Raw genomic sequence first — 13,882 nt, forward strand, 5'->3', positions numbered from 1 at the left:
TCTGATTCACTAAGCAAGTTGTAAGAACAATTTATTTAGCTAGATCAGTCGAATCTTCCAATCTGAAGTTTTGAGCTCTCAGCAGAGGTATATTTATATATCTTTCTAGATTTCAATAAATTTCAATCGCAAAAATGGATTTTTACTTTTTGTAATAACGTACTTGATAATACATTACGATTATTGTATCAAGATATTAGTAATATCGTATACCAGTTATGACAGCAAAAATCATTTATTCCCAAAACCAATACCTTTGTATTTTTTCTTTATAACTCCTCTCTTTTCCATAATTTACCTAGTGATATATCTAAAGCAAAAGCAAGTGTAAACGTTTTTGTTTAGCAATAATTAAATTTCTTGACAATTGGAAACATGGAGTCAATTGACAAGACAGCCACTAAAGCCGCTTGGGTTTATAACACTAATGGGCAATTTCGAGATGTCCTTAAGCTTGATAAAGAGTTCCCAAGCGAAACCAGCGAAGATTTTAAGCCTGACGACATTCTGGTAGATGTTGTAGCTATGAGCATCAATCCCGTAGATTACAAGCTCATGCAAACTTATAAATTCATAGGTAAGGGACTTAAGTTTCCTTTCGTTCCCGGTCTTGACTTTGCTGGAAAGATCGTGGCTACGGGCCCTGACGTTAGGGGTTTGAAAGTAGGTGATCATGTTTGGGGAAAACAGGCCATACATCGTTATAGGCTCCAAGGAGGAACACTGACAACTCGTGTTCTTACTGATACCAAATGCATATATCCTCTTCCTGAATCCATTAGCTTCAATGATGCAGCTGGCTTTGGCGTCGCTGGTCTCACTGCTTGGGAGGGCTTGGTGGAGCATATGAAAATTAAGCCTGGCCAAAAGGTAGTCGTTCTCGGAGGTAGTGGTGGTGTCGGAACGTTTGCTATTCAGATTGCAAAGGCTCTCGGCGCGGAGGTAACCAGCATCAGCTCAACAACAAATCTGCAGTTGTGCAAATCTTTAGGAGCAGCTCATACCATTGATTACAAATCCGAAAACGTTGTTGCTAGGTTGGCCGAGATCGGTCCTTACGATTATGTTTTTGACTTGATTAATGACAATGGTCTGTACAACACATCCTCTAAATTTTTGAAGCCGGAGGGTACTTTCTTCGGTGTTGCTTCTGACTTTAGTTTCAGTTTTATAGCTAGCGCTTTATCTCGCAAATTTAGACCTAAAATTCTGGGTGGCAGCTCCCATTCTTACTATGATTTGCGCCTTAAGTCAGAACCAAAAACTATTAAGGAGTTTACAGAATTTGTTGTCGAAAATGGAATTAAAACTGTTACTGATAGCGTTTACAGTTTCGATCATGCCCTTGATGCCTTCGAACGTTTGACTTCTCATCGCGCTAAGGGAAAGATTATCATAAAGATGGATTAAATGTTTACGATTGCCTTTTTAGTTATATGACTATATGAGCTTACGATGTATGAGGGCAGATTTTCCGATTTTTATTATTATGATAACATATGGCTTTTATTATCAATGTTAATTAATGTTTAAATGCTGAAGAAGGACAATGAATGTTACTGAAAGTTCGGTGGGCTGATAATATATGATAGATTGACCATCTTATGCTCAGTAGTTCATTTCGAGAAGTATTTCTTGCTGTAGGCTGTAAGCGTAAGAGAAGTTATACATATCTATACAAATAGAGACATGAGCGTACGTTTCCAATGTTTATAGTCATATGTGCTTTTACAAGACGGATTTTGTACTCCACCAAAAACGTAGTCTACTTTGACTTAGATTTCAATGAATGAGGGATCGCCTAGTATAGTCTAGTAAGTACGTATGCTAGAGCGGCTAATCTTCCTAGATTCCGATTGCAGGCTGGGAAACTTGCATTTTTACAATGTGATGAATCCCTTCTACCTATTTTTGATAGATGATTACTATATATGAAAGATCTATATTATATAAGATATCTGATTTGCTCATATTTGTCATAGACGAGAAATTGCTTTTTTCAAGTATGTATTCAGTAGAATATTGCATCTTAAATTCGATGCTTTTTGTACTTCTAACAAAGAATTGTAATGGTTTCGAGGGATCTGATTCACTATCATGTTGTATAAAAATTTACTCAGCTGGACCAGCCAAATCTTGCAATCTGAATATTTGGAATCTTAAGGTTGGCTAAGATCAATATACACTTGTTTCTAGTTTAGATGTCTTTTGACGAAAACTCAACTGTTTACAATTTGTAATAAATGAGCTTGGTAATATAATACGATAATAATACCAAGACATTAGTAATATCTTATACCAGTTATGGCACTAGTTATACTATCTTATAGAATGATTTCATCGATCTTTCTTGTTCTTAGTGGAACAAGAAAATTCACTATAGCAAGCTAATTTTTTATTCTTCTTTACATAAATAAACCATCCAACCTTGTTTCACCTTTGAAATTGTCCAAACAGCGCAAAACAGCAAAAAAATATCATATTGTTACGAAACAGGTCCTCCTTGCTATGATACTGCTACCTTGAGAAGTAACTCATGCAGGATTTGTTTGTTTACATTTGAAAAAATAAAATAAAATAAAACCAAGAATAGAAAAGTAAAAGGATTTCTTTATTTTAGAACAAGTTTTTGGTATTGTAAAAGCTTCAATATCCTTTTCCATCCTCGAATTCCATTTATATGGTGTAAGACAATATAACGGTAAATCAAATAAAAAGAACTAATAACCAAATATATTGAAAAAAATATAGTTACTTAAAGCCATCCTTGTCCAAGTTTCAGTCGAACAGGGTTTCATTGAGATAAAACTACAACTCGTGATGCAAGTTTTTTACGGCAAAACTATTTATTACATCTCAGAAAAATAAAAAAATCTTTGTTTGGTGAAATTCCTATACTAGATTACATCGAAAGAAGACTGAATAGAACGTTTATTGAATTAATGAAAAATAATTAGCGTCCACGCAAAAAGACAACCTAGAAGTTAGGAACGACTAAGGGCGGCGAAGAATTAAAAGCACAAAAGCATAAAAGAATAATAAAAAAACCTCAAAAACGTACAACATAAATAAACTCATAGCTATCTACAAATTATACACGCTCGTGGAGAGCTATGTATTCGCTTTCCTGCTCGGGAACAGGACTCTTTGTAAAAGCGATTCGGTAGTAATTATAGACTGCAATACCAATCAGTGTAATAATTAATCCAATGACATTAATGGGCAGCATAATATCATGATAAAAAAGTGTGGATACAACAATGGTAATAATTTCCTTTAGTATGCCACAGACACTAAGAGTAACAACACTAGTTTTCTTGATGAGTCCAAATTCTGAAGCAATCATCATAAATGCAAGTGTGCCGGGAACAATCAAAACGATAGACATAAAGGGACCCTGCTGTTTCCAGACGCCAGAAGTTACAAACTCTTTTGGTCCCTCTAAAATTAAGCCTGCTATAAATAAAACACAAAAGTTGAGTGGGGTGAGAGCACTAAGAGACGTAAAAGGATTGGAGGTCATCGGATGATCAAGTAAAAGCTTCTGCGTCAACGCCCATCGAAGGCCAGACATAATTGACGAAGCCATCACAAAAAGAAAGCCTGAAAAAACAAACTCTGTTTCAGTTGCTACCATGAGGATAACACCGCCAGTGATGATAAACGTGATAAATAAAAGGATCCGGTCAAACTGCTCAATGCGAAAAAGAACCGAAAAAATAAATACAAAAACTAGAATGGAAGAACGGCACATAGTATAGAAGGACAAAGTAATTGTTTCTAACGACATGTTGCCGAGACCGATGTCCATACTTGTAACAAGCGCACAAACGCCTGCTCGACAAAAGTATTCTTTCCAGCTAATCTTAGTTTGTTCTTTCGGTTGGTATCGTGGAAGCGCTAGCAACGTCAATTTGGAAAATGAAAACTGAATGAGCATATGAATGCTACTCAGGAACAATGGAAATTGAAAATCGAGTTTATCCTCGGAGAATACCCATTTGTTCATCATAGATAGAAGCAAAGAAGATGAATACCTGTTTCAATTAGCCATCTTACTCTACTTTACCCAAAATTCTGGAAGCAGAATTCACGTACCAGGAGATTACCAATAAACCAACAGTAATTACAAGTGAAGCCCACGGGTGACGAAGAGACCATGACTTTCGAGTAGTGGTCCCTTTTGCCTCAGGTTCTTGGTCAACTATGGGCTGCGATTGCTCAAAATCTTGTTTTGCTTCCATAGTACCTTATTTTACAGGAGAATACGAAAATATTCTTGTCTGCATAGATGAAGCTTATAAGCAAAGCTAAATATATACAATAAAAAGAGCGGACACTTCTAAAAACAAGAACGTCGAGGTTTCGATGAAGATGGGAGTCGCCTTGTATAAGTGACTCTAGCTTCCTGAGAAAGCCATAGGAAAACTCGGTTTTCGTTTACAAAACAACTTATTTTTAAAAGAAAAGCCGACTTAATTCAATATATCCAACAAAAACAATAGCTGCACATTGTATAAAGCACGCCCTTACAAGGCTGGAAATCGCTATTTCCTGACCTCCTGATGCTTATACGAGACTTCTTTCAATTACTAGAAGTGTTATAAATAAAGGCTACATGGCATAACAGGCTTTCCGTCGTTTAAACGATAACTCCCAACATTCATGTCGAACCTATACGAACTCTTGATACAACTGAATCATCATCATATACATAACAATGGGAGAGACTTCTTACTAAGTAATCTCTTGCAACTTTTTTTAATAAATATTTGTTCCTACTTGTTTTTTTGAGACAACTATTACTGCTATTACTCTTACAGAAAAATTCAGCTAATGAAAACCGCTATTAATTCAACCCGATGGAAATGAAAGATAATCAAAAACCGCGCTATTTGACGCACATATTTTATTCCTCAACAGTGTTGGTCTCCATCTTGGGGTTGGCAACGTCAACGGCCTGAACAAGGGTGTAAAGAGCCTTGTCGTCCTCGTCACTACGCTTACGAGAGAGACGGAGACGGAGACGGTGAGCAACACCCTTAATGCCTTGCTTCCAAACCTCCTTGTTCAAAGAGGGGTCAACACGAACATCCTTAGTTTGCTAATTCATTCGTTAGTGAACCAAAAATTTTCAAAAGGATAAGATTCAACTGAAGAAAAGAAAAAGGCTTATAAGTAAAACAAGAACCAGAACTACATATAATTGTTTGGTTTTTCTTCATTCAATTCTTTTCAAAAGCCTTTGCTCTCTACAGCTTCCGACATACCATATGCTTTTGGGCAAATGCAACAATCTCCTTGATGGCACGAGGAGCACGCTTCTTGAAAGAGACACCATAGAGTCTCTTGTGCATATGAATCGTGTAGTCACGAGTGACAACTTGGTTGATAGCGCTCTTCTTAGTGTTGGCCATTGTGAGAGGTTTTGTGCACAAGTTTCTTTGCCCAGCTCCCAAACGTTTGTTTCCATACTGTGTGACGGTCTTTTTGCGTAGGGTAGGGTAAGGACTGGTTTTCGTCTGAATAGGGAACCTCGATTCACTTCCTTGGAGTAACACATCCAAGGTAACAACGCCAAGCAGGGTCCCTTTTGTTGGCGGTTTACCAGGAACCTTTTGACGATAAAAAACGAATTTTCGTTTTATATTCGTAGTTCTATCATTTATATTGATTCATAATGAGCCAAGCAAACGCTCAAGAACAGGAGAATGGATTAACTGCCAAAGTAAGTAGGATTGTTTAGCATGGATTGTATCCTTTGGACGCGTTTTGTGTACTTAAAGATGGAAGCTAACTAACAATTAGGATTGTATGTTACAAAAGAATTGGAAAAAAATTTGCAAACCTTCTTGAAAATTGGGAAAGTCAGTGCTTCTTTGCTGTCTTCAGTTCCATCATCATTGCGGTCATTATAGATGAGGAGGAACCTCTTGTGCATCTTTAAAGAGAAAATAAACATTTCTGTAGGTCTTGTTTATCTTTATAGTGGTGCGCGGATGTTTCTTCTATTCTTACAAATTTTATAGTGACCTCGCAAGAAAAACATTGTGCAACTCTTTTCAATAAGTCTTTTATTTTTATTTACTAACATTTTTTTAGATTACTTTGATAGGTAAGCTACACCTAAGGCGAACTGAACAGTCGACTTTTTGTCCTTTTGATGAGATGAAAGCTCTTCAGCCTATCTTTTTCACTTTTGTTCGACAAGTTTAATATACTAAACAAGTAGCTATTCTCATTGGGGAATTCACGAAGAGATGCTCAAGGACGATGTTCGTACTCTCTCGTACCGTGATGCTATTATGCAAAATCCTCATTTGTTTCGCGACAAAGTTGTCCTTGATGTATGGTGTTTGTGAGCATTTGAGTATACTTTGGTTTAACACTTTTTTAGGTGGGCTGTGGAACAGGCATCTTATCTATGTTTTGTGCTAGAGCCGGTGCAAAACATGTTTACGGCGTAAGTTTGTCTATACAGGGGATTCACTAACATTTAGATTGATATGAGTGAAATTATTCATAAAGCTAGAGAAATCGTTCACATCAACAAGCTTAGTGATCGCATCACCCTCATGAAAGGCAAGATGGAAGATATCCAGTTGCCTGTTGAGAAGGTAGACATTATTGTTTCCGAATGGATGGGCTATTTCTTGCTTTACGAGAGTATGCTCGATACCGTTTTGCTGGCTAGAGACCGTTACCTTGCTCCCGGCGGACTTATGTTTCCCGACCGCACCAAGCTCTTGGTTGCCGCTATTGAAGATGCAGAGTATAAAGATGAAAAAATTGGATGTATGTTACAATGAATGTTCTGGTTATTAACCAAGCAGTTTGGGATGATGTTTATGGATTTGACTTTTCTCCCATTAAACGCGATGTATGGAAAGAGCCCTTGGTTGATAATGTTGACAGAATTGCTGTGAACACAAATACCTGTGAGATTCTTAATATCGATCTTACCACGGTCAAAAAAGAAGATCTTGCTTTTTCCTCCCCCTTTGAAATTGCCGCTACTCGTAATGATTATGTTCACGCCTTTTTAGCTTGGTTCGACGTAGAATTTTCTGCTTGCCACAAACCTTTGTCTTTTAGTACCGGTCCTTTCTCCCGTTACACCCATTGGAAGCAAGTTGTCTTCTACACTCATAAAGATTTAACTGTCAAGGTATGCCTACCCCACCCGTATTCTGCTTTGAAACAATTATTAACCCTTAAAACCTTTTAGACTGGAGAAGTTATTCGTGGTAACATCACCTGCAAGCCCGCCGAGGGAAATCACCGTGAACTTGATATCGGCATCTCTTACACTTTTGAACCTAAAGATGGAGAACGTGAGGCTGTTTCTGAAGATATGTCTTACAGAATGTAAGTGTTTTATTTCTTTTGTCGTCGTTCTTCAACTGACATTATTCAGGTGTTGAAATAGCTTATTGGTAAAAATAATTAATACATTTTGGGTTATTTAAATGCGTACCGTACTTACGATTTATACCTCTTATATATCTCTGTAAACCCTAAACACAAATTCTATTAAGTTATACCCTAAAATATCGTAAATAAACTAACTATTTTGAAAATGAAGTAAGAGATCTTAGCTGAGACTAAGAGATCGAAAACATTTCGTTTAGTAAGTGCGGCGGATTGCTAACTCCAAAGATTGTAATTCTTCCTTACAGCTCATAGATTTAGGGTCAGTTAGAACAGCCTTATATTTTTCGATGGCTTCAAGAACAAAAGGAGCATCAAAATTTGGCTTGAATGCTTGGGCAACACCGGCCTTAAGACTGACGTCGTACCATAACTTCATTAAGTGTGAAATTTCTTTTACAAGATACAGTAATCTGTCTTTTCCTTGCCAAGGCTTCTCTCTACGGTCATAGAGCTGATTCAAAATAATAAATATCAATTCATGAGAAATACCGGCGCTTAGAAAAACATCGACAACCCAACCAGCTGAAGTCGATTCACTTTGCTGTTCAAAACTGTAATTTTCAGCAAGAGCAACAATCTTCTCCACCGGAAAGACATTCTCAGATTGAGAAAAACGAAGTGTGAGATTTCTCAAAGTAGAAGCAACCGAATCCACCGGAGAAGATCCGATAGGTGAAGTTACAGCATTCTCATGCGTTGTTTTAACAATAAATTCCCAACAACCAATTATTTCATCAATACCGTGATAGTCAGCACTTTGGAAAATAGACAAACAAATCTCACCGTATCCCAAAGGATCAGCAAAATTATTAAACAACTCTGTAAGCGATAAAATTTCCACGTTCAGTTTGCTCGAAAGCTCCTGTTGTTTTGAGGCTGGAATTTTTACATCATTAAGAATAGTAACCAAAAGGTCATCTTGAATACTGGCAACTTCCAGCTGTTCACATACACTAAGCATTACCTTATTCATTTTTTGGCGCAAAAGATTGGGAATGTGGCAGCTACCAAAACCTTTAGCACGAGTTAAATATTCGATTCGTTGTTCAAGATTTAAAGAAAGATTGCTTGTGGCCAAGTCAAAAAGAACAATAGCTGCATAATAATACATTTCTCTTTTAGCGTAATATTGCCAAAGCAAAATAGCAATTTGTACGTCTTTTGTGCTGTTCCTTTCCAAGTAATTTTGAATATAAGGTGAATCAATCTCAATTAATCGGTCGGCAAAACCTTTGCTTGCATACCAGTCGTAGAAACAGTAATGGAATAATTCATCCTTTGATTGCTGTAAGGCATTATACACAGACATTTTTGTTTGATTAGATTCTTCAGATGATTTAGACTCCAAGTCATCAAGTATCTGGAACACATATTGATAGCATTTGGAACGGTTCGCAAAGACGTCTGCACGGGTATCATTTTGTGGCATACCGTCGATAAGATATGAAAGGGCTTGATCTTTGTCATCGCGAGCGCTAGCTACATGAAGTGCTAAATTAACCGCAGATACATACGAATTTAAAGACTTGTATTCTTCGACAGCCAAACGAAGATCTTCGGGTGTAAAAACATGAGCGGATTTTTTGAAAAGATTGTAAGAAAGCTCGACTAATGATTGGCGGTCTTCAATATCAACGGTTTCTTTAGCTTTTTTCAAAGACTCTACGGCTTTAAAAACAAGTACATCATCTGCACTACAGAAACTTCCACATCTCTTTCGTAGTAACTGGCTCACTAAATCGATATTACCACCGGCTCGAAGATGCTTGTTGACCAAGGCATTGACGAGCTCCTTTGTCACCTCTCTACCATTTTTAGATGTGAAGAATTCACCAAAAGTCAATTTTGAACAAGAATTTTGAGATTCGGGAGATATGGAGGAAGTAATTGCAATAAAATCAGAAACATCGCTTTCATTGAGAAACAAAAGGAACGAAATTCCTTCAATCATTTGCTGAAGGACTAACATCAAAGCTGATAAAGCTCTATGCTCGGCCTGTACAGCGATTTCTTCTCCCATATTAGAAGAGCCAACTAAGGAATCAGAGCTATTAAGTCCTTCTATAAAACTCTTGTTGCTTTCTAAAAAGCTCGATAGAGATAATAAACCAGACTGAATTTTTAGTAGTTCGTCAGCTTTAAAAGAAGGTGCATAGTCTACTCGTTTTTTCGAATTGGGTACGGTTAACATAACCGGCTTTTTCCAGACTGTACGTAACAAACGTGAAATAGAAGAAGCAAGGCCGTCATGACAACCTGATAGACGTACAAGCTCATAAGAAGAAGCGTCATACTGGTTGTTATAGCGAGATTGGTCAATAAAAGCTTTACCACCAAATTCAATGAAATACTTTTTAGCGATTTCCAAAAGATCAGCTTGTGTCAACTTCGTGGTAGGGCCTGCAAAGTTGGCGCTGCTGGCAGTAAAGTCGTTTTGATCGAGGCGACCGCTTATAATGCCCAAACAAGTAGCGCAACCCTCCGCACGTCCGACACTCTCAAAAAACATTTGCACTTGTCCATCAATTCCAGAAGAAGAAGAAGGTCCCATTCGAATAGCAGAAGCAAGTATATCGACTGGACGACGATGAACAATTATGTAGACGCCTGTGTTTGTAAGAACAGCAAAGCTTGGAGGAGGTGTGTTAAATTGGGAAACAAGTTCATTACGCTCTTCAGAGTTCTGAAGGCATTTAACGTCCTGTACAAATCCCTTTATTGGAAGATACATGGCAGATTCAACTAATGAAGGTTGAGACCCGCTTTGCCAGGCATTAGCAATTCTGCCCACTTCAGGAGCAGTGCAACAGAGTGTATCGCCTGCATTAGCATCAGAAGAACTTATAGCAAAAAATAAATCAAAAGTGAAAACAGTACTCAAGGAAGAGCAATCCATAAATTCGCGCTTTGTTTGAGTAGAGAGGTCTTGAGCTGGCTGTTGCGGGACAGATTGACTTTGAGGGAAAAAGGAAGATCCAGAAAACTGGCGCTTGGGCTGATAGTCGTTAGTCTGAAAAGAAGGGGGAAAACGAATGTGAGTAACTTGTAAAGTACTAGGAGGATTTGTAGCAAAAGAACCATCGGAGGTTTCGAAATAGGAAGTAGCACTACGTCCGCCCCTCATGTAAAATCGACAACCAGTTGAAGTGATAGCAACACAATAAATTTGTTGAGATTCATAAGCAGGGACAGGAACGATTGATACAAGCTTAGTACTTCTTGGGTCAAGCAAGATTGAGGAAGCGTTTAGCATTTGTGCCTGGGAAATCATGGAACTGAAGGAATAAGAGACACAACGATGGATATTGGAACTAGAAATTTCATAACAGGTAACAGATGAGCTTTCACGCAAGACGTACAGCAAATTTCGTGAATCGTCGACAGCAATCTGTTTGACACCGTCTCCATGAACTCCGTAAGAGAAAAATGAAGGTACGAAGTTGTCAATAGCAGATCCGGTAAGATTCACTTTGTTGCACTTACGAGAAAACCAACCCTCATCAGACTGATAATAAAATTCGTACAGGTTAGGGTCTCGATTGCCTGAAAAGAAAATCCGGCCATCCTTAGAAGAAACGATGTTGTTAACATTTAATCCAGGAATTGCAATTTGCATTCCAGTGGAATAGAATGTGAGCTCTCCGGTAAATTTATCAATGGAAACGCCAAGTAATATAATTTCTTGGGTGGTAGCAATTACCAGCAAACACTGCACTTCCTCCACAAACACATTTTTCTTTGGTTGAACAAGCTTCACACTGACAATAGTGTGTGAGAGATCTTCATATGCCTGAAAGTTCTGGCCAGACAAGTAGTCCCAAAGGAAAAGACGATTGTCTACTGTAATCCATGCACGCTGTATTTCAGAAAACAAACCCATCTGGGTAAAGCATTCAGTTCCTATACCAGCAGGTCAGAAAAGGCCAAAGCAAGCTATAACAAGATGACTTACGGTTATATTGCTCAAAAATGCGATCCGGAATGTTAATTACTGAACGTAAATAAAATGGTTTCCAGCCGTTCAACGGCTGGCTAACATATTCTGGAGAATGCACATCTACAAAAGAAAAGTTAGTAATCTTAATTGAAGCTGTAAAAGCGCTTTTCATACGACCAATGATGTCGCCAAGTTCTGGCAATTTAGTATCTCGTTCTGTTGCTGCTTCGATGGCAGCAAATCCTCTTGCTAACGGCTCGTATAGTCCATTTTTTGAGGAGGAAAAAGAAGCACCATCGATATCCATGGTTTTCAAGCCCCGAAGAAGAAAAGCTTGAGAAGTTGGCTGCTGGTGCGTTTCGTTAGGAAGTAGGTAGTGTACAAGGATGAGGTCAAATGAAATGCATATTTTGATGTATATGTTTTTACATATATAGCCGTAAAAAAAATTAATTTCTATAGGCAAGTTATTACAAGATACATGTCTTTACAGCTAGTCATCTTGGAAACTATATAAAGCCCCGAACCACCCACTGCATTTTATCTTCTGCCAACCTCAAAAAGGTATAGAAAAAAGGAACGAAAATGTACTGATTGTATAATTAGTTTAATTATATGGTAAGTTGCTTCTTATTTAAAGAAAGATCTTATGTTTGCAAGGATGATCACTCGATAGGGACAACAGAAAAATGCTGTTGAAAAAAATCCGGGAAAAGATAGTAGATATATAGCTGAGCTTCTTTATGATCTTTCTTTTTTAATTTTCAATTAAAAATAAGTATCTAACATTGTTTAGGAGCTTTAGATAGTTATTTGATATCGAACATGAATATATTAGTGGTTTTTCTGTTTTAATAATATGGGATTTGTAAAATCTGTTGTTATGTAGTAGTCTTTTGTTGTGGGAAGTGTGTAGTTTGGGTTGTGAGTGACTGTATAAGTGCATTTGACAGAAAAAAAAGTTGTTTGGTGTGTATCTTGGGATTATCAAAGTGAGGTAGTAGGGTGTCGATGAACAGATGAGAGAGGTGAGCGTTGGTTTTAATTTGTTACTACATAATCGATTATGAACAAAAGTTACGCATTGAATAATATGACTGCAGATGGACCACTACGTGCTCGTCTTCTGGATTCTTTGCGTCCTTTCCATTTGTTCAAGAATACTCGTCTTTATTCAATATTGGTTCCCATTAAAATTCAATGGTTTACTACATTTGCCAAATATAAATCATTGTTAAACACAAAAATCATTTATCATATTAATACAATATTAAAGACCGTACATATACCGAACAAAGACCGCATCCAAAACTGATTAACCCTTAATTCCCAAAATTTCACGTAATGCTGTAGGATCACTGACTGCAGCACGCTTCTGTGCAAGAAACTTTCTTCGAGTGTGAAAATGCACATTTGTGGGCTTCTTGCGAGAAGAACTCTTGGTATCCGCATCTTCGTCCTCTGAGTCCGAGGAGGCAGAAGAGGAAGCATGTTTCCTCTTACGCTTAAGTTTCTTTTCCTCTTTTTCTTTCTTGTCAGACTTTGTCGAAGATTTCTTCTTTGAGGAATCCTTCTTTTCTTTCTTTTTGTCCTTGGAATCCTTCTTGTCCTTCTTCAAATGCTTGGTTTTCTCTTCTTTCTTATTTGAGGACGAAGACGAGTGTTTAGACTTCTTTTCTTTCTTCTTTTTCTTGCTTTCCTTCTCGGAAGAGCCTGAATTTTCATCGTCAGAGCTTGCTTCAGCAATTCTGTTTTCATCTTCGGCGGCTTTCTTCATCCAATCTGTAAACTCGCTTGTAAATGTTCCACCCAAAACAAAACGACGTGCCAGTTCAAGAGATCGAAGATTTTTAGCCTCAGCGTCTTGACGCTGATCCAATTGCTTCCGGTGCCTTGCTTTTTCAGCTGACATTCCGTAGGCGTTTTCATCACCATTCAATCTTCCAAAAATAGCATTAAATTCACCTAACCCACTCCACTCGGTGTCGTTGGAAGGTTTAGCTCCAATACCAAGTGTATCATCTTTCAAGGACACTTTGATGTTGTGAATTCGGCCATGCTGTTGTTGGCCAAGGCCATTTCCGTCCTGCCAACCGTAGGAAGCTAGCAATTTGAACCCTTTACGATCCTTATTCTTTGCCCATCTGGAATTTCTTGGATCAGCCCCAATTTGTTGTTTTGCTTTATTTCCTGCCAATCCCATTGTAGTATATATGAGTTCAACGGAGAAGTACCAACAAAATTAACAATTTTCTAAATCACGAATATACAAGAAGATAAGTCCAGTCACTCTATACCAAAAAGAGAGTCCTTAGAGAATAAATAGTACAGTTACTTCGAAAGTATGAAAAAAAAAATCCAGATTGCCAAGGTTGAAAACGAGCTTGTAGTAAATTCCCAATTCAACAATAAGGAACGCTGTTCTGTCTTGCAAAGCCCAAGTCAAATGAAAATTCCTTTTGTTCTTTAATATCTGTTAATATGGAATTGGACTTTCCAGAGGTTCCTCAA

General features: G+C 37.7%; 6 protein-coding genes across 6 annotated transcripts; 2 read left to right on the plus strand and 4 right to left on the minus strand.

The window, feature by feature from the left end:
* Positions 1–375: 375 nt before the first annotated feature.
* On the plus strand, positions 376–1,410 carry SOMG_03472 (peptidase; the record flags this gene model as incomplete). Its single annotated transcript, XM_056182262.1, has 1 exon — positions 376–1,410. One exon carries the CDS (start codon positions 376–378, stop codon positions 1,408–1,410), a length of 1,035 nt encoding a protein of 344 aa, XP_056037766.1.
* A 1,681-nt stretch (positions 1,411–3,091) lies between these two features.
* pet3 (Golgi phosphoenolpyruvate transmembrane transporter Pet3) lies at positions 3,092–4,244 on the minus strand (the record flags this gene model as incomplete). Its single annotated transcript, XM_056182263.1, has 2 exons — positions 3,092–4,037; positions 4,099–4,244. The coding sequence occupies 2 exons, from the start codon at positions 4,242–4,244 to the stop codon at positions 3,092–3,094; spliced, it is 1,092 nt and encodes a 363-aa protein (XP_056037765.1).
* A 665-nt stretch (positions 4,245–4,909) lies between these two features.
* rpl31 (60S ribosomal protein L31) lies at positions 4,910–5,417 on the minus strand (the record flags this gene model as incomplete). Its single annotated transcript, XM_056182264.1, has 2 exons — positions 4,910–5,104; positions 5,271–5,417. 2 exons carry the CDS (start codon positions 5,415–5,417, stop codon positions 4,910–4,912), a joined length of 342 nt encoding a protein of 113 aa, XP_056037768.1.
* A 263-nt stretch (positions 5,418–5,680) lies between these two features.
* On the plus strand, positions 5,681–7,424 carry rmt1 (type I protein arginine N-methyltransferase Rmt1; the record flags this gene model as incomplete). The annotated part of the gene is made up of 8 exons (XM_056182265.1): positions 5,681–5,732; positions 6,103–6,115; positions 6,233–6,347; positions 6,398–6,463; positions 6,501–6,795; positions 6,834–7,168; positions 7,229–7,368; positions 7,418–7,424. 8 exons carry the CDS (start codon positions 5,681–5,683, stop codon positions 7,422–7,424), a joined length of 1,023 nt encoding a protein of 340 aa, XP_056037767.1.
* Positions 7,425–7,627: 203 nt separating this feature from the next.
* Positions 7,628–11,678, minus strand: nup155 (nucleoporin, WD repeat Nup155; the record flags this gene model as incomplete). Its single annotated transcript, XM_056182266.1, has 3 exons — positions 7,628–11,334; positions 11,387–11,491; positions 11,546–11,678. 3 exons carry the CDS (start codon positions 11,676–11,678, stop codon positions 7,628–7,630), a joined length of 3,945 nt encoding a protein of 1,314 aa, XP_056037770.1.
* Positions 11,679–12,686: 1,008 nt separating this feature from the next.
* Positions 12,687–13,574, minus strand: pxr1 (ribosome biogenesis protein, G-patch domain, PINX1 family Pxr1; the record flags this gene model as incomplete). The annotated part of the gene is made up of 1 exon (XM_056182267.1): positions 12,687–13,574. One exon carries the CDS (start codon positions 13,572–13,574, stop codon positions 12,687–12,689), a length of 888 nt encoding a protein of 295 aa, XP_056037769.1.
* Positions 13,575–13,882: the final 308 nt, after the last annotated feature.

This window comes from Schizosaccharomyces osmophilus, chromosome 2 (assembly GCF_027921745.1).
Source record: "Schizosaccharomyces osmophilus chromosome 2, complete sequence".
Taxonomy (NCBI): Eukaryota; Fungi; Ascomycota; class Schizosaccharomycetes; order Schizosaccharomycetales; family Schizosaccharomycetaceae; genus Schizosaccharomyces; species Schizosaccharomyces osmophilus.